The sequence below is a fragment of the Phaethon lepturus genome, unplaced genomic scaffold (assembly GCF_000687285.1).
Source record: "Phaethon lepturus isolate BGI_N335 unplaced genomic scaffold, ASM68728v1 scaffold35376, whole genome shotgun sequence".
NCBI classification, from domain to species: domain Eukaryota; kingdom Metazoa; phylum Chordata; class Aves; order Phaethontiformes; family Phaethontidae; genus Phaethon; species Phaethon lepturus.
The window spans coordinates 1-19258 of record NW_010548945.1 but is presented as its reverse complement, the minus strand read 5'-3'; the positions used below and the strand labels follow the sequence as shown (position 1 = coordinate 19258).

Here is a 19258-nt window from a genome sequence, read left to right as displayed (position 1 = left end):
GCCTCATTGCTGAATTTTGGGGTGGTTTGTTGCTCATGGGATCTGAGGGGAAGGGAGGAGGATTGCAGAGAGCTTGACTGGCTCCTTCAGACTCTCCTGGTAGCTTTTAATAGGTTTTTAAATGATGGCACCAACTGGGAAGCTGGTTCTCGCAGAGCGTTGGGGTTTGTAGTATTGCGCGGGTGCCTTCTGGTGGCAGTGTTGCAGAGGAATTGCTGCCTGTAGCCAAGAGCTTGTGTTATTACCACTATTATGGTGATTGTGTTCACTGATGAAATGCTGATGATGATTATTTGCATGAGGACGTTGCTGGGGGCCCGCTCTTGGAGGAGGCCCTGGTGTCCAGGACATAATCCAGACTGCTGGCAGCTGGGCCTTGGGGACACTTCTGCCTTTGTATCAGCTTGTGGGGAGGCAGCAGGTTTTTTCTCTGTTTTGCCTTTGTCAGTGACAAGATGCTGGTTTTGGGTATGTGAAACTGCTTTGTGTGAGCTGCTGCGGAGGATGCTCTCACGCTTTCCTGAAAGCTCGTACCCGGTGCTGGGCAGCTGGAGCAGGGACGGGCTGTGTTGGCAAAGCTGTGCTGGCAAGAAGGTCTTATCGCTGCTTGGGAAGTGTGTTGGGGAGTGCCCTCAACCACAGCTTGCTGTACTTGTGATAAAGCAGCTTATCGGCCAGGTGGTTTGGTTGTTTAGCCTGCAGATTTAAGACTCCGCTCAGAAAGCAGCACGCTCCATTTACAGCCCACTGGCTGCAAGGTTAGAGCCCCACAGAGGTGCAAGGGGCAAGCTGGGAGACCCGCAGTGGGGGGTCAGTACCTGAAGCGGGGGCCCCGAGCTGTGCTCCCCACTGTGAGCTGCGTGCGGGATGCGTTGCCGCACGCGTCCTCGCAGCCGCTGCTCCTGGCGCACGAGGGACCGACAGCCACAACAGTCTGTGCTCCTGTGGAGCTCGTTCCAAGCCTGCGTGCCACTTGGGCTGAAACATGTTTCCCTCTTCTGTTTCCCATTTTCTGCAGGCTTTTCCCATCTGCCTAACGGGCTCTACCCGTCGTACATTCCCCTGAGCCACCTCGAGCCCCCCAGTGCCGGCAGTCCTCTCCTGGCCCAGCTGGGTCAGCACAGCCTCTTCGAGTCACAGAAAGGTGAGCCTGGGTCCCTGCGTGCCCTTCCCCTTGGTCACCCCTGGGTGCTTGCCTTGGGGCTTTCTTGGCTGCTGGAGCTGCTGGATGCTGGGATGTTGAGGGTGAAGAGCAGGAACCCCCTGGGGTTTTCATGCAGGGATGTTTCCTGGTCTTAGAAGTATGACGGTCTTGGATGTGGCTGTGCCGTAGGGAACCCAGCCAGGTCCCTCTTTGAAGCCCCCACATGCTGCTGGGGCTGTCCTGCATCCCACCTGGGCCATGTGGAGGTACCTGCCTGGTCTCCTCTGCCCTGGTCCTTCCTGACCATGTCTGAGACATCCTTGAAACCCATTCCCACCTGGTTTGCCACCTCTCACCTGTCTCTGTTTAGAACTGAAGGGGTTGGAGGCCCATGATAATTTTGTTTGCTTTTGCTCTGCAGATGGGTTCTACCTGTCCAGCCACGCGGGCCAGTCTGCTTTGCACCCACAGCCTCCCCTCTCGAGGACCACGGGCAACCACACGTCGAGCACTTTGCTCCGGGAGAAGGACCTTGGGCAGCTGCACAAGAGCTCAAAAGAAGGCCTGAAAGATCCCGGCGGGAAGGAGCGAGCATGCCGGAGCGATCTGTCTCTGCCCTTTGCCAAGAAGGAGGGTAAGCCGAAGGAGGAGCCCCGGCCCCGCAGCGTGGTAGACCTCACACAGGACACCAAGCCCGACAGCGACCGGAAAGTGAGCGTGGTGGAGAAGGCGGTGAAGGTCGGTGAGCGTCTCTCGCCGTTCCTGGCTGAGCACATGCCAAATCGGGGCGCTGGCGGCGGGGAACCCAAGTCCAAGAACCCGCTGCAGAGCTCTTCTCTCAGCAACTGCAATGGCGGCGGGGACCCCATGCTGAAGGTCCTGGGTGCTGAGCAGGACCGCTGTGCCAAGGATCCCGCTCGGCACGATGAGAACATGAGGCCTTCCGCGCACGCCCACACCGAGCGGCTGAAACGGGGGGAGCCGCTCCCGCTAGCTGCCCGTCCCCGCATCCCTCGCAGCCAGGGAAGATGACGCCAGCCACAACATTCCCTCCGCAGCCCGTCCATTCCAGCATGTACACCATCTTCCCGCCGGCGAAGGAGCTGGGGAGGGAGCACAAAGTCATCGCCCCCACCTTTGTGCCTTCGGTCGAAGCCTATGACGAGCGGAGCGGGCCCATCCAAATCGCCTCGCAGGCCCGTGACAATAAGGTGAAGGACAAGGACCTCGGCAAGGTGGGGGTGCTGCAGTCACCCACGGAGCGGTGCCTCACAGATGCCTCCCGCACGCTCTTGTCCCAGGACTTTTCTTGCCACACCGATGCCAAAAGGATGGAGGCTCTGCGGGAGAAGGGCTCGGTGATCAGGGCAAACTCCATGGCACTGAAGAGACAAGTCACTTCGGAGCCCTTCCTCAACCGGACGGGGCTGGGCTCTCCGGAGAGCAGGGAGTTCCTGGCCTCCAAGGACTTGCTGAAGCCGAGTCCGGAGGCAGAGCATCGCTCCTGTGAGCGGGACCGCTTCCAGCGATCCAGCTCCAAAGAAGCGGCGAAGGTTTACAGCACTTTGGACTCGTCCAGGCAGCACCTGGACCACGGTCAGCTGAAACCGCCTGAGCAGAAGTGGAAGCCCTTTGAGATGGGCAACTTTGCCACCACCCAGATGGCGGTGCTGGCCGCGCAGCACAACCACGTCACCCGGGCGGAAGAGGAAGCCAAGAAGGTCTACCTTGACCCCAGCGGCTTGCCACGGTCCTCAGTGGTGGGCTCGCGGGGCGCCGCAGATGTCCTCCACCCCGCCTCGCATGGTGAAGGGTCAGCCATGCAGAGCCTCATCAAGTACAGCGGCAGCTTTGCCAAGGAGACTGCATCCCGGCAGAGCTGCGGCAAGAAGAGCCCCTTTGGGGGCTTGGGCAACATGAAGTTGGACTCTTCGCAGCTGGGTGCCTCCAAAGTGCAGCAGCTGCTGTCACAGCAGCCAGCAAAGCAGCTGAAGAGGGACCCCGAGAGACCTGAGAGTGCCAAATCCTTTGGCCGCGAGAGCATCGGCTCCCAGGGCGAGGTGGAGGTGAGGCACTTGCCCGTTGGCATTGCCGTGGCCGTGGCCCGGCAGAAGGACAACAGCAGCAGCAGCAAACTGGGGCCCAGCTTGGCAGACCGGGATCGCTCGCTGTCTCTCAGCAGCATCAAAGGTAGGTTCCCCAGATCTGTCTCGGGACTTCCCTCTGGGATCTGTTCACTGGGGAGAGCAGCCACCCAGTGCAGGCTCTGTGACATGAGCTGAGTTTGGCATCCTCAGCTCCCTTTGCCTCCTGTTCCCAGCCAAGGGCACGGTGTAGACCACATTAGGGAGCAGGACACCCCGCGCAAGAGAGAGTCCCCTTTCCCCCATGCCACCTCCTCTGTCCACCTCCGAGGACCACCCTTCACGGGTTTGATCCCCGTTAGTAAAGGAAGTGACAGAGAAACCTCTTAATCCTCCTTTGGGCTGGTGTTTTAGTCTCCTGGTTTTGATTTAAGCCATGGTGCTGGCTCCGGCACGTGTTTTGGTGCTCTGCTTGGCTTGTGTATCATGGTAACACTTCGGGGCTGCCCAGCACCAGGAACGCTCAGCCCTGGCATGCCAAGGAGTGATGCCAAAGTGAGCGGCCGGCGAGCAATGGTTGAGTTTCCATTTTCAGCCTTCTCTTTTCCCATTTTTCTGCCTTCGCCGTGAGAGGCGGTTTCTCCCAGCCGGCAGCCCCTCTCCTTGTTCCCATCGCCTCCCGTTGCCCTCCCCATGGCTGGGCGGGAGCTGGCTGAGGACCTCGTGGGCAGCACAGGGAGCTGTTTGTTCAGCCGTTCAATCGTCCTAGACCCTCCCAGCTTGTGTTAAATGTAATTTACTGAGCTGAACTAAAAGGCTGCAAACAAGGGTTGAATTCTGGCAGGCCTCCGGGCTCGTTGCTAAGTGATGCAGTTGGCTTTCAGACAGAAAACAAGACTGCTTTTCTCCTCCTCTCGCCCCCCAAATGCTGCCCCCCCTTTGTGTGCCAGGAGATATTCGTCTAATAACATTAGCTTGCTTGCGCTGAGTGGACGGTGCTTGAATGTTTAGACCTTTTAAGAAGGAGAAAGCAGGCTTTAGTTGGCTAATCTGTAGTATTTGGCAAGTAAAATGCAAGTATTTAGTACCGGGCATTGGTTGTCAAGGAAACGGGCCTAAGCCTTTCCTCCGTGCATAACTGATTGAATTTTTCTATGCGGTCCGTGCGTCATGTTCATATATATAGACAAAATGATCATTCACTGTCTGGACAATCATCGGTCTGTACAGAAAAGAGACCGTCATGCCGGTGGGGTGGGGGCTAGGCAGGAACTGGATGAAGAAGAAAGTGTGTGTGTGTGTGTTTGGATGGCAGATGAGAAAAAAGATGATAAACCCGACTACAAATAAAGGAGCACAAGTGATGTAGACGAGAGAGGGAGGAGCGGAGGTAAAACAACAAAATAAGTTTCTAAGGAGGGGAGGGAGTCTGTAAGTTAGCCCACGGGTTGCTCCATATTGCTGACACCGAAGAGGCAGTTAGGCATCAATTGGGGAAAATAAGTAGGAAAAGGGGCTCCAAGGGGGGAAAACCTTGGGTTAGGGGGTGGAAGGGGATCTGTGCGTGAGTGGGGATGCTGGTGGAGGGGCAGGGAGGGATGCTGGGGCTCCGGAGGGATTCATGAGCCCTGTGCCTCGTGCCGTGGAGCTGGGCGGTAAACCTGGGCGATGGAGGCTGCGTAGGGCGTCATTCAGCGAGTCCAGGAGGGGCTGGTCGCAGACGGCCACGGCACGCAGTGTCCTGGCAGGCGGCAAGGGAAGTGTGGTGACCCTGGGAAGTCCTTCGGGAGGGGGGGCAGGTGCCAGGTTTTAAAGTTTTGCTTTCTGCCTGAAGCCCATGGAAGGAGCCTTGGGGAGAGGAGGTGGGAGAGATGTTGTCTTGTTCCTGGATTCCTTCTGACAGTAAAGGCTGAGGGAATTGGAGACTTGACAGCAAAAAAACCCACGAGCTGTCCAGGTTTGTGGAAATACACAGTGGAGCCCTCCCTGAAAAGACTGCCTGTCAGCAGAATACACTGGATGTTCCGAGCTGCTTTCCCATGTGCCAAACCTTATCCAGACGGGAGAGCGGGGAACCTGGAAAGGGCTGCCGGGAGCCAGGGTGCAGCCGTGCGAGGCCGAGCTGCGCCGCTGAGCCCTGCGGGGTGCAGAGCATCGGCCGGGCAGGGGATGTGCTGGCAGGGTGCACCAAGAGCTGGGGGGAAGCAAACACCTTCCTCCTGGCCCCATTAGACTGGCTGGCAGCTCGCTGCAAGCAGGGCTGGGATTTGGGAGTGGGTCATATCGCCAAAGCATAACATGAACAGCGGCAACAGGGAATTACCGAAAAAAATGCACATGCAAGAAGAAAGCCAGGGAAAAAAGTGGGGAAAAAACAGCCTATAAGGCAGCTGGGGTGAAGACCTGGGATAAAATAAGGGAAGTATGGCTCAAAGACCTGGTCCTGGCAGGGCCAGCAAGGAGCTGCTGCTTGCTCCTGTGAAAGTGCTTCCTAACCTCCCACAGATGCCGCTGCTACCGTGCCAGGCTGTATTTGTGAGAGCTGTTCTGATTCTGGATGAGTTGTTTCTGGAGCCAAACATCCAGCCTCCGTTTTTGGACTCATGCTCTCATCTGCCATATGTGCCCCTGCCTCGCCAGACCCTTTCTTGTTGCATGGCTCAGGGTGGGATGCAGATCCCCGCTAACAGGTTGAATTACAGAGTGGAGCACGCTGGTTTTGTGAGTCTGTGGTGTTGGTTCTGCCTGTTGCAGAAGGACAGGGCTTCAGAGCATACTCAGTGCTCCCAGACCAGTTTACAAGAGCAGAAGGCGCTTCAGAAGGTGCAGAGGTAAAATGTCCCCACTGTGAGATGTGCTAAGCAGGACTGTGTGGTTTGATGCAGGTATTTAGCCGAGCCTCGTCCCCTTCTGAGATGGAAAATCTGCCACTGTCCTTCAGCAAAAAAGGTCCTGTTGGTCCCGCTGCTCCCAGGCTGGTGGCTGTCCTGTCCTGGGAGACCAAGGAGTGGGTCCCTTGATGGCTTGAAGACACGGACCTCAAACCTCATGCACCTGGGTGCTACCCGGAGCTGCCTTAGTGAGAATGTCTTGATCACATAGACAGCCTTATCCTGTCCTTTAGGGCTTGAACCTGATGCACTCTTGGGGATACTGGCATTTGGGTGTGCTGGCTCCCAGGGTACTGCCTCTCCATGCCCAGAGGAGAGGGGACAGCTTTCCCCAGACTGTTTGTCCTGTCTGATCATGCTGGGTTGTTTCTTAGGGCATGGACGCTCAGAAGATGATTGCGGGGATGAGAGGAGCCGCCACCGGGACAGCCACCTCCTGGCAGGGCGCTTGGAGCGGGATCAGGAGAAGCTGCTCAGGTGAGGGTCGCAGGGGGATGGGATCTCTTGCCGCAGTGTCACGGACCATGCTTGGGGATGGCCTGTCTGGAAGAGGGACAGAGTTGGATCCATGCTGGTGAAGCTGCTGGCACCAGTCTTGCTGGTGTGGAGAGGAGCACTGAGCGGGGTACCATGGGGTTATGGGCAGATGGTGAATCTGCAGCAGAGCAATCCTAACAGACTGCTGCAAATCCATGCCTGCTCCGAAGGGATGGAGAGATGGGATGTTTTATTCTGGATGTGATGTTAACCACCTCTATCACAGCTTTCCTTGAGTGTCTGACCCTGGTTTGCAGACACACTCGTTCTGCAGACTGGTCCATACCCCTGGGCTCTCCAGCCACGGAGTAACCTGCAGCGCTCAGACCCTCTCTCACTCTCTCTCTTGCCTCCCCCATGAGCAGAGAGAGCAAGGAGCTGGCAGATTTTGCCCGGATACACCCCTCCAGCTGCGCCACGAATGGTTTGAACTCCAACCTCATGGTGACGGGAGGCCCAGCCTTGACGGGCTCTGGGCGCTGGTCTGCAGACCCGGCTTCGCACTTGGCAGCCCACCCCTGGCTCCCCAGGACGGGGAGCCCCTCCATGTGGCTGGCTGGCCACCCCTACGGTGAGTGTCCTGGGAGGGAGCGATGTGTCCATGGGTGCTCACACCGATGCAGTCCAGGGAGAGGTGTTGTTAAGTGCCCAGTGAGGCTGCTGTCTGATAACAGGGGAAAGGGGAGGCAATTTTTTGGAGCAGTCAAATGGTAGATGACTTGTCATGTGGGTAGGAGCTGCCTGCATCCTCTGAGGTGTGACTGTGGTGGTTCTTCTTCCAGGACTTGGTCACCCTTCCCTGCACCAGGGCATGACTCCAGGCTTCCCCCCTGCCATGGGGGGAGCTCTCCCTTCCGCCTACCAGTTTGCCAGAGATCCGCAGTCAGGGCAGCTTGTTGTGATCCCCAGCGAGCACTTGCCACACTTCGGTAAGGATGTGAGCACATCCCTGAGCACCATTCTTTGACAGCTATGGAAGAAACAGGCTTTGGAGGGGGCTGGATAGGACCAGCAGCCACAGCTTTAGGGTGGGTGTGAGCTGGCCTCTTGTTAAATGTGTTTCAGAGATGGTTCTGTGTAATCTTCAGCCGCGGCTCCTCATTCCCTGCAGGACCCTGTAGCGTTTGGGTCCTTGGCGAGGAGAGCGTACCTGTGGGCTCAGCCAGGGACAGTCAAACCAAGGGTGCCTAGAGAGCAAAGCAAATCAGATGGCCCCAGGACCCATGGGGTGGTGGGAGTGGGGCTGCTGAGGGGAAGACAGCACCCTCTCCCCTCTGCATTTCTGGTTGCATTTCTGCACAGCCCAGTGGCATCTGCCACACCCTGGGACTGAGGTAGAGACACTTGCCCTGAGCGATCCTGAATCTTCTAGCCATCCCCATCCTCCTGCCTCCCTGACTGCATCTCTGCTCATTCCCCAGCGGAGCTGATGGACCGGGCACCCCCGCTGTGGCCCGCCATGTACCCCCCGACCAGGAGCTCCCTCCAGCATGCTCACCAGCTCCAGCTCCTCTCTCATCAGCAGCTGCTGCGGCAGCATGAGCTATACATCCTGCAGCAGCAAGCAGCCCACGCCATGGAGCTACAGAGGAGTGCCCAGCTCGTGGTATGTTTTCAGGAGCTTCTTGCTTGGATGTGAAATGAGCCTGAAGCTGGGGTGTCTGACGGGGGAAAAGCAGCTGTACCAGTGTTGCAAGTGTGTCTCAAAGGTACGGATGCACCGAGCGATCCTGCCCTGGTTCCTGGGATACGAGGCATTCAGCGCATCCTGCACAGTTGGGGTGGGTTTTGGAGGGGTTTGGTGTAGAGCTGTTGAGCAGTGCTGTCAGGACAGCTGCCCAGCAGCAGCGTGACTTTGATTCCTTCCCTAGGGCTGTCTCTGTTTACTTGAGTGGTTTCATCCCTGGTCACCTCCAAACCAACCTCCTGAGCAGCTCCAAGAAGCAGCTGCAATGTTGGCAGCAGTTGCACTGGGCTCTGGAGCCAGCTTCCATTCACCAAACGATTTTGGAAGTCATGAGCTTTCATTTGGGTGTTTTACACCCATTTAATTTTTATAATGGTCATCTGGTTTTCAGCCTTCATTTTACATAGGCTGAAGGCATAGAAATGGAAATGGTTTGCTTTGGTTGCAAATGAAAGCTAAGACACCCTTCACGTGACTCCCAGAGCTGGGAATTTGTAAAGAAAGCTATCACAGATCACTGTCACCCTTCATCAGATTAGATGTAAAATGGTGTTGCGCTGAGGAGTGTGTGTTTTATTCTAGCCCATGTTTGATAAGACCATGTTTTGGTCTTGTTTGGTGGTAGGTCTGTGCTGCTTTCCAGGAGCAGGTAGAGATGTGATGCTGAGTTTTGCTCTGTTCTTGTCGCAGGAGAGGTTGAAGGCGAACGAGCAGCGTGTGGATATGGAAGAGAAGGTGACGAAACGGAGCCTGGACAGTGCCAAATCAGGCCTTTCCTCCTCTGCCTCGGGACTGGTGCACCGAAAGCCGCCCGTGCTGTCTCCCAGCGCCTCCACGTCCTACAGCAAGGCTGTGAGTCCACCTCCCCTCTCTCCCAGGGCCTCGCCCGTGTCTGTGCTCAAAGCTGAGGTGATCCAAAAGATGGAGGAGCCACCTTCGCAGCCAGCCTACTCCTACCCCGCCACCCCCAGCTCCCATCCTTCCAGCCCGCCCCCCGCCTCTCCACCCCCTGCCCCTGCCATCCCTCCAAAGGAAGAGGCACCCGAGACCGTGGAGAAGAAGGACCTGGAGCTGGAAAAAGAGGCTGCTGGTCCATATCAGGCCTTGTTCCCAGGTAAGAGAGCCCTGCTTTGGCAGAGTCCTGTTGTGGTTGTGCCTGCCTCCCTTTTTATCCTTGGCTCTTTCCTGCTTCCATCCCTTCCCCTAGATAAAACCACATAGCTCCTCTAAAAGGCAGGGGAGAGGCAAGGACCAGGGGTGGTGTGATGGACTGGGATCGATACCTGGGTTGTAGCGGCACCTGGGGCTGTAGGCTGTCTTCTTCCCTTCGGTCGAGCCTGGGTTGGTTCCTCCAGGGCTGAAGTCTCACTGGGAGAAGGATGCAGGAAGCAGATCTCTCTCCAGTTGCAAGAGAGTGCTTCAAAGGTGCAGGAGGGATCTCTGGGGTGCTGCTGCCTCTGGCAGCTTGGCCAGGAGAGAGATGGCCAAAGCAGCCACTGCTTGAGAATGGGAAGAGACAAGAGATGATGGAAGCAAAGGGAACCCATCTCTATGCCTTAGTGAGAGAGAAGGTGCTTTGGAGACCCAGGCATTACACAGCCTGTCCCTTCTGCTGTCTTGCAGAGATCCCCCCTGGATACCCATTCCAGTCCCTGCCTCCCTCCTTTGGAAGACACTATCCCTACCTCCTCCAGCCCACTACAGCATCTGACGCGGATGGCCTGGCTCCTGATGTCCCACTGCCTGCTGAAGGCTCTGAGCACATGGAGCTTTCCCCAGAGGTCAAGCCCATCCACTTGTCTCCGTCCAAAATGCTAGAGCCCATCCAAGCAGCAGCAGAAGAGGAGGCCTTGGAAGAGAGGGTGAAATCAGAGGTGCAGATGGAAGAAAGCCAAGAAGGCATCTGTGAGCAGGACATGGGGACTCTGAACATCACCACCTCTGCAGCTGTCCCAGTGCAGAACGTGGACAATTGCAATCTCCTGTTGCATCAAGGTGAAGCCCTGGGTGCTATGGAGCAGGACCAGGAAGACCTCCAGAGCTGCCCACCTCCTTACCAGGTTGTGACCTGCCCTGCAGAAGCAGAAGCTCAAGCAGAGACCGGGAGTGGAGCAGAAACCTGCTCTGTGCACATGGACTATGACAGTTCGCTCGTGCACACAGAGAACGAGCCGCCTGCAATGGACTTGACACCCCAGCGGGAGGAGGCCTCTGTAGCCATGGATCTGCAGAGCACCGATGTGCCCCGGGGGAGGGAGTTTCCCAGCCTGCCCCCTGAAGAAGGAGAGCAGGGACCAGAGATCCCTTCCTACACGGAAGAGGCAATCTCTTGCCAAATCCCAGCTCTGGACATCAAGCCGGGCGACCCACTGGCTGGGATGAACGCTTTGGTGGCTGCCACGGAAATGCCTCAGGCTTGTTCCTTGTTGACTACCGCCAGCGTCACTCCATCCCAGGTGAAGGTGGAGGTGTTACCTGACCAGGCCTTGGAGCACTCCTTCCTGCAAGGGATCACTTTGCTGAGTGAAATTGCAGAGATGGAGCTGGAGAAAAGGAAGCAAGAAATGCAAAGTAAGTTGTGAGCGTGCAGTCTGGCCAGCCTTGGGCCAGGTTGGGTCTTCCTGCATATGGCCCTGGCACTCTCTGTGCGGGCAGAGGAGCAGAGGCACAGGTGGGATGTCTTGCAAACTCAGCCAGGCAGCAAGGAGAGTGTTTCCCTGAGTTGCGGGAGCGGCTGGTACTTCAGATGGGGTCGGAGCAGAGTTTTTGTTGCAGTAGGCTGAGCTACGTGTGGCTTTTGTACTGCTCTTCCCTTCCAAAGGCCCTCGCCATGTCTAGACAGTTTGTGGTATGTGTAGCGGAAACGGAGCCCCACTTGCCGAGAGCTGCCAGGGTAACACCCTTCTGGCAGGCACTGAGTCTACAGTCTGTCGGGGTTTGGCACAAGAGGCCCCGGTAGCTCCAGATGGTGCTTTCCAAGAGCTTGGCAGGTCCTGAAAAGATCTCACCTTCCAGTAACTTCCTGAGGCGAGATGTGATGGGAACTGCCAGTTGCACCATGGCTGTGTACAACAGGAGATCTCCAGTGGGGGCCAAGGGTGGCTGGGAGGCTCCTTGAGCTACCATGGTCCAGAAAGGGACATGAGCCTCTCCTTGTGCCTGCTGGAGGAGCAGTCTTGGAAGGTGAACCTCTAGAGCTTTTTTCTTTCCTGTCCTCAGCAGGTCCAGAGAGTTTCCCTGTCCGGCCAACGCTGGAGAGTTTGCTGGCTGCCAGCACCCACATGCTCATGGAAGTACTTTCCACCCCCTTTATGGAAAGTCTGAAAACCATCCGGCTGCCTCGAGAGCTGAATCCCAACAAAAAGTACAGCTGGATGCAGAAGAAAGATGAACCTGTAAGTAGCTCTTAGTGTGGCTGAGCCTGAAAAGCCCCACGGTGCATCCACTCACCACAGCTTGCTCTTCCAGCTGCAGTTTGGCACCCGGCTTGTGCTGCCCTTCCGCACTGAGAAAAGCGAGCCGGCGCGTCCCTCACGTCGCGTTCGTAGCTCCGCAGGAGTCAATGTGGTGCGATTTAGCTTCCTCTCTTGTTTGTGAGGATTGATCTCAGCAGGACCCTCAGCAGCCCTAGAAGTGGTGTTTGTAATACAGAGCCAGCAGGAACTTGTGTGTTACTGCTTTGGCAAGGGGGGCATAAGTAAAGATAGTGGCAGGAGGGTTTTTCCTTGTTTTTTTCCTTTGCTGACTCTTCCCCATGGGAGAGACTGACAGATTATTTTGTATCCAGCAAGTAAGTGTTCCAAGATAGGGAATGTTTTGATCTGTCTTTTTAAATAAGGGAAGAGAGACTCCATGGGTGTATTTTATCCTGCAGATTTTTTCCCAGGGTTGCTCTCCTTCCAAGTTGATAACCAGCCCATGCATAAGCCGCAGAACATCTTTGCTTGCCCAGTTTTGCTCAAGTACTGCTCTAGGGCTGTGCTGCTTGTGGGTGAGGGAGCTCTGCTCCCTCGTAGGCACGGAGGGCTTCCCTGCCATGCTGCAGATCCTGGCCATTGCCAGGGCACCCCAGTGTGCACCCCCTTGTCTAGGTGGGAGCCTGGACATGTCCTTACCTTCTCGCCCCCTCTTGCCTCCCCACCCCAGATGTACTCCATCAAATCGGCCATCGAGAACATGGATGCAATGGAGCTGGACTACAGGATGAGGCTGGCGGAGCTGCAGCGCCGGTACAAGGAGAAGCAGCGGGAGCTGGTCAAGCTGCAGCGCCGCAGGGACTCCGAGTAAGTCACAGGCTGCTCACCCAGTCTTTTTTTTTTCCAGCTGGGCACTTTCACTGCCTCTCGGTCCAGGAGAGAAAACAGCCCTCCATCCCTCCCTGTCTCCTGTCCTCTCCTCCTGTTACGGCCCGCCAGAGCTTTGCACAGCACACTCCTAGGCTATGTGACATGACAACCTGATCACTGGTGAATGCAGCTGGGAGACCGTATTAGAGGCAACCTTGGCTTCAGCAGCTCAGTTTAGCAGTTTGGTGACAGGCAAAGGTTCTGGGTTGGCTCCCGTTCTTGCTTGCTTTCTTTTAATTTTTTTCCCTCTTTCTTCTTTTTGGATTGATTTGCCTTTTTTTCCCCCCCCATTTGTTTTGCTTTTTGGTTGCAAAATTTGATTTTGCTTTTTTTTTTCTTTGCCTTTTTTTTTGTTGCCTTGGTTAACAGTGAAGCGTGTGGTTTTTTTAAAGGGAAAAGCATGACGAGAAAAGTAGAAGCTTGGCGAGAAGAGGCCCTGGAAGGCCCAGGAAGAGGAAACTTGGATCAAGCGCTCTGTCACCCATTAAGGAGAGAGGGAAGAGTGACAGCAAGAGTGGAAAGTAAGGCTGGAATTTGGGGAAGATGGGAAAATGGCAGGGTCGCTGCACCAGGGGCGTACTTGGGGAGAGCATCTCGGATGCAGCGGGGGCTCGCTGTGGCGTTGTGTTGGCAGGCTGGTTTCTGGCAGCAGTTATGTTGTGGAAGCGTGTGCATTTAACGTGAGTGTGTCCTTGTGGTGGGAATACGGCGCCAGCCTTCTCTCTCCCCGCTGGTAGAGCACGTGTCTGTGGTGTTGGGTGCAAGTAGGGCAGGCTGAGTTGAGCAGCGGTGAGGTGATACGGAGCAGCTGTCTGGGCAGGGACTTGTAGGTGAGCTCTTGGTGTCGGGAAGTCTGTCCTCGTGTGTTTTCAGGAGAGCGGACGGTGCAAGCGGGTGCTCTAGTAATGCTGATGTCAAAAACTGGAAGGACAGGGCTATTGCAGGTTGTCTACTTTGTAAGGCCTTTCTGTTGTGTTTCTGCTGTCTTTATCTCCTGTTGCGTTAATCAGTGGGAGTTGGTTTTCGCCTGACTTCTCTCTTTCAGGTGTCTGGATAATTGTGTCTTCTGCTTTTTTGCCTCTTGCAAGTCAAGCTGTTCTTGTTTGGATGCCTGGATCTCACCACCATTGGCCATCTAATCATCCACAGATGGCCAAGTCTCTCCAATGGGAAGGCACCGCTGAGCTGCCTCCCTGTGTGCTACGTATTTTTGCAAATGTCCTTTGAAGACTACAAATCAGATTCAGGTGCCCAGCTCCCACTGACCATGTGCTTCTGAAAAACTGTCCTCTCGGTGGCTCTGTGTTTTGCTCCTCTTGTTTGGATGTCTGGACAGGCTGGAGGCATCCAGAGGTGGCTGGAGTTGTGCATGTGTGCGTGCATGAGCGTGTTGCGTGTGCATGTCCCTGCATTGGTGGAATGCTTGAGCAGCCTGGCGTGGGAGATGGAGGTGCACGCTCAGCCAGCGTCCAGGGCCTGAGGTGTTGGTTTAGCTGTCTGCAGAGGTCAACAGAGAGGATGGAGGGGAGGGGAAATGCCTGGAAGCTCAGGAGGCTGTGGTGGTGGCTTTGTGGTGGTGGCGGTGGTATGACCTCAACCAGCAGGCTTAGCATGAAGGAGGTGGCATATGAGAGGTTTTAATGGAGGCTTCTAGAGGTCTTGAGGTGTTGACTGATCTCTCCACCCATCAGTTAGTTTCTGGAGACAGTTGGGGAGCAGTGAAAGATGTGCTTATAGTGTCACCTATCTCTTTTTTTTTTTTTTTTTTAATTATTATTTATTTACCCTCTCCTTCCCGCGAAATCCCAAAGTGAGACCGAAGATGCAGATGCCTCTTGCAGAGGGGCCAGGCGTATAAAGCACATTGCCTGTCCTTTGAGCAAGCCAGTCCCTGTAGTGCCCTTGCGCCTCTGTGACACCCTGTGTGGTGGTTCCTCACCCACCTCCTTGCTCATACCCGAGCAACCAGAGCAAGGGCAGTGAGGCACCTCCTTGGGCCTCAGGAATCTCTCTCTGCACCAACAGAGTCCATGAAAGTAGAGGTGGGAAAAGACCTACAAGGCCAGCTCAGCTGTCTATCCTTCCCTCTGCTGCTCTGTACCAAATTAGGCACTTTTCAGTGTCTTTTACTCAAGATACCAGTTGCTTCCTTTCAGAGACCACTTTGCAGGTCTCTGATTTCAGGCACCTTCCTCTCTGCTGGTGTCCAAGAATGTGCAAGGAGGGTTCCTTGGCTCTCCTGTTTGGTGGAAAACCCTATCCAGACTGCTGTCACTTCACAGTGGACTTGGCTCTCGTTGAGGATGTGCCCTAGGAGGCTTTTAACCTCACTTTTGATCTTGGTGGGGATCACAGGGAGGAAAGTCCCCCACCTTGACCCATCCTGTGCTTGGCTTGCAGACTGAGCAAGTCCTTGTTGCTCTCCGAAGACTCTGAGACTGGAGAGGGCATGAAGAAGAGGCACAAAGGGGCCCTCCCGGAGGAGGACGAGGATGTGGAGAGCGGCAGTGGCAAGATGAAAGGGAGAAACCAGAGCTGGGAAGAGCACGATGTGGCTCCCAGCTTCTCAAATGAGGTCAGTGCCCTCATGGGGAACATGGAGCCATGGGCCAAAAGCAGATCTCTTTCCTGCTTTGCTACTGTTGGCTTGCACTCGATAACTCCTCCTGAGCTTAGAACGTCTGCTCTCAGTTCATGTGGGTTTAGAAGCTCTTCATGAGAGGACTCTTTGTGCAGTGGAGGGGTGTTCGCAAAGGCTAACGTTGGCTTTTGGAGGTCAGACCTCTTTGGTAGGTAGCAGGGAGGCAAGCACCTTCGAGACAGCCAGTGCATTGCAGGGTTGCACTAGCTCTGAATCCAGAGCGTGTCGAGATAGTGGAGGGGAACTGACTTCCCAAAGTCAGGGAGGAAAGGGAGCGCAGCCTTGCTGTTTTAAATGCAGGGTTTTCTTCTGCTCCTGTTGAAGCAATGAGATATTTACTGGAGCTTTAGGTTGCTGCCGAAATCCAAAGTGCATAGAGGCAAAGTACTGATTTAGAGCTGCTGTTATCTAACTGTAGCACATGTAAAGTGTATTTACTTTTTTCAAGAAGCAAGAAAATACTGAAAAGGGTGTAACAGCCCTGGCTGTATGCAGTGGTGCTGACACTCTGGCTGAGAGGTATTTGGGTCTTTCTGGCATCCCAGCCTCTGGAGCTCGTTGATTATGTGAAAATCCGTATTTAGTTGGCTGGGGTTTTGGATAAAGAAGATTTTTAATCCTCATGATTTAGAGAAAAGCTTGTAAAACTAACCCAAACAAACCCTGAAAACCAGAAGGTGTTGAGAAAAAAGCACTCCAAAACATGTTGTTATATGAACATATTTCTTTTGGAAGAAAATTCAATTTTTCTAAGTTAATCTTGGGATTTTGTAGTGCTAGATAAGGGTAAAGCTGTGCTGTTTGCTGACATCCCGCTTCTTCCTTCCTAGCACCATAGTGGGTTATGACAACTGGGGCTTAAGACCATCATTTTGAGGCCTTATTAACTTGTGTGCATGAGAGACTGTTTTGAGGGCTAGTAAAATCCCTCAGGTCTGCCATATCTGCTCTGCATTTCACCAGTGTCTTGTCTTTCACCTCGGCAGTTAAAGCTCAAGAAGAAGAAGGTACCATCAGATCAGGAGCAGCTGGCCAGCAAGCTTGACAAAGCCCTGTCGCTCACCAAACAAGACAAGCTCAAATCCCCCTTCAAGTTTGCTGACAGCTCTGGGGGAAAGCTGAAAACTAGTGGAGGTGGCAGCAGGTACCTCCCACCCCACGAGGCTCTGCCGAGCAAAGAGGAAAAGAAGAGCCTGGCCAAGAACCTGGGCCTGTCACTGAAAACCACCAAGGAAGGTAAAAACAAAGTGGCTGCCAAAATGAAGAAGATGGAGGTGGGGTTAAAAGTCAAAAACCAGCTCAAGATTTCCCATTCACCAGCAATATCTGAAGTTAGCAGCTACTCCTATAGTAAGTAACCCCTCATTTATCTCTTTTTACAGTGTAATCTGTTGTGGGGGCTTGTGGTAGGGGTTTCTGGCCTCTTGGAAGGGGTCTTGGAGATGGGTCTGGTTTTGCTCAGGAGTGAAAAGTGACCTCCTCCCTGGCTAATCAATGCTGCTGTGTCTTTGGGGTAAGCATGAGTTGTCTGCCCAGCTTGCCATCCAAGAGGTAGCCAACATCAGTGCGTCTCTTCCTGGCCTATGTTGTACTGATGGTCAATGGGGAAAAATCCTTTAAAAAAGAAGTTGACCCACGTTCTTGCTTTCAGTGGGAGTAGACGCTCTCCTTCTACCTGTCAGATGAGTACTCATAACCTCTGCTCCAGTAGGTGGTTAATGGTTGACTTTTGAAGTCCTTGTTGGGTTGGGTGGGATTGGCTTTAGGATTATGCCCTGGAGTCAGTTGGGGAAGGCAAAGCTTGCCAGAGGGCACTGATGTTCCTGAGCATCTTCCTGACCTTCAGTGTCGTGGCTTGGCTCCTGTGCTCAGCCTTCCCGTCAGTCTCATCAACATTCGTTCATCTCCACCTTGGCATCTGGAGTACTGATTGCCGTTGCTGAACCCAAAGTGCACCCGAGGCAAAGGATCCTGCAGCCGAGCAGAGGCCGGGACCCTTGTCACAGCAGGAAAAATCTGAATTGCAGATAGTGTCGCGAAGACAGTAGAACCGGAGGTAGAAGAGTCTTTAATGGTTTGGGCAGACAATGTGGCAGAGAGCATTTGAGGGACTTGGAGTTTATGGTCTGAGGACTGGTTGTGTAATTGTCTTAGCTCACTTGCATACACATCTTTTCCTTTGCTTGCAGCTATTTAAGTCCCATGTTAAAACCCTTATGGGGTGCTTGTATGCATAACAAATGTGTATCTCGGTGCAACACAGGTTTAGAAATTTCGCTAATAGGGAAGAAGATGAGCTAGTGATTCTCCAACTGAACAAATGTTTGGCATGAAATTAGCCATTACTCGGCAAAATAGGAGCTGTTGTGTGCACTGGACTTGAACACAGCCTTTGGCTGGTCGTGCTGTACACACCACCCAACAGTTCTGCTCTTGAATGTGCTTTACTCCCAGGGATGGATGCATGTTTCCTAAACTGGGAGCTCTGGAGCTAATGGGGAGAGGAAGCATGGGCTGTTGCGGGAGCTAAAAGCCTTGGCTTATGGCAGAGGGAGATTTTGCAGTGCCCTTGCACTTGGTACTGTGGTTTCATGAACAAAACCTGCCTCCCAGAGCTAGGGGAGCTTTTCTCTGACCCCTCTCCTCTCCAACGAGTCTCCTGTTGTCGGAATGTGCCCCTGCGCCACACGAATCTCAGTGCAGGAGGATTGTTGTCACTGAGGAACCAACTCTGAAATGGCTCAGCTTTGGTGCGTGGTTTTTCAGCTGCATGCAGGTTCAAGGAAAAGGCTTTAGGCTGTGATTTGGTCACTCAAGCGTGATGGATTTGTGGAAGCAGGTCGAGCATATGGCAGCACCTCCCATGACTGGTGGGCTGCTCTTGTGGAGGAGGAGAAGCAGGACTGGCGCCAAGTGCTTCTGCCTCCTAACCTCATGATTTTCTAGCTGGAGTCCTGAAAACCTTGGGCGTAGATCCAAAGGGCGAGCAGAGCATCCTGTTCCCACCGATTTTAACCGGTCTGATGCCCAAAATGATTTGCGTATTTGGGCTTTGGGCCTTCCATTTATGGCCAACCCCCGTTCATTCCTCTCCACAAGCAGCGCAGTGGAGGTAGGAAGCAATGCCCAACCCAGGCTGACTCTGGAGAGCATCTGCTGCTGCTCACAGGCTGGAATGGTCCCTGCCGCAATGTCCCTAACATTGTGGAGCTCGTGGTGCGTTCATGAGCCAGGAGGTGACAATTCGTACCCGCTTTTATTGTGTCCAGGGGTACCATATACTTCTTGTTCCACTCATCAGATGCCAGAGGGGACCACTGGATAACTTCTCACCACCGTGGGGCTTGGCAGCTTTGTAAAGCCACATGTCGCAGACTGAGGAGCAGCTTGGTCCCTGCTCCGTTTCGCTGTACTTTATATTGCACGCTGCAGAGTGTCTGGGGTGGTGTGTTCGGAGTCCGGCTGCCCGTGTGGAAAACCGTCTGGGAGAGCAGGTTTATGTAGAAAAGGAGATTTAGGACAGAGCGTTGAACACAGCCATGGTTAAGACTAATGCAGGTCGATGACCCGATTGTTGGCATTGCTGCGCCTTTGGTGGGTATCGTCATGGCGGAAATGTCTACCTCAGTTTTCTGCTCCTCAGCTAAAAACACGCCTTGGATCTTGTCTTGAGGGAGGTCAGGAGTCATTTGGCCTAGGTGGAGAGTGTCTTATGTCTGACCGAAAGAAGGAAATAGGTATTTCTGTGTTTATTCAGCTCCCACTTGCTGAGCCTGTGACTTGTGATGGAGGGATCTGGCAGGGGTGGAAAATGGTGGCACACGGCCCCTCCTGCAGCTGCTTTCCCCTCCTGGTTTACGGCCTCTTCACAAAGAAATGCACCAAAGCACCCCCCAAAAAAACCCCAAACCCCCATTCTCTGATGTAA

General features: G+C 54.4%; 1 protein-coding gene across 1 annotated transcript; it reads left to right on the top strand.

Annotated features, from left to right (window-relative positions):
• Window positions 1–1018: 1018 nt before the first annotated feature.
• On the top strand, window positions 1019–16688 carry LOC104623147 (trinucleotide repeat-containing gene 18 protein-like; the record flags this gene model as incomplete). The annotated part of the gene is given in 14 exon segments (XM_010290138.1): window positions 1019–1144; window positions 1566–2129; window positions 2132–3334; window positions 6494–6596; window positions 7022–7227; window positions 7439–7585; window positions 8078–8262; window positions 9034–9457; window positions 9967–10914; window positions 11563–11738; window positions 12490–12626; window positions 13082–13210; window positions 15090–15264; window positions 16317–16688. Coding segments are annotated over 14 exon segments (4895 nt in total), but the record flags the coding sequence as incomplete, so codon positions are not given.
• Window positions 16689–19258: the final 2570 nt, after the last annotated feature.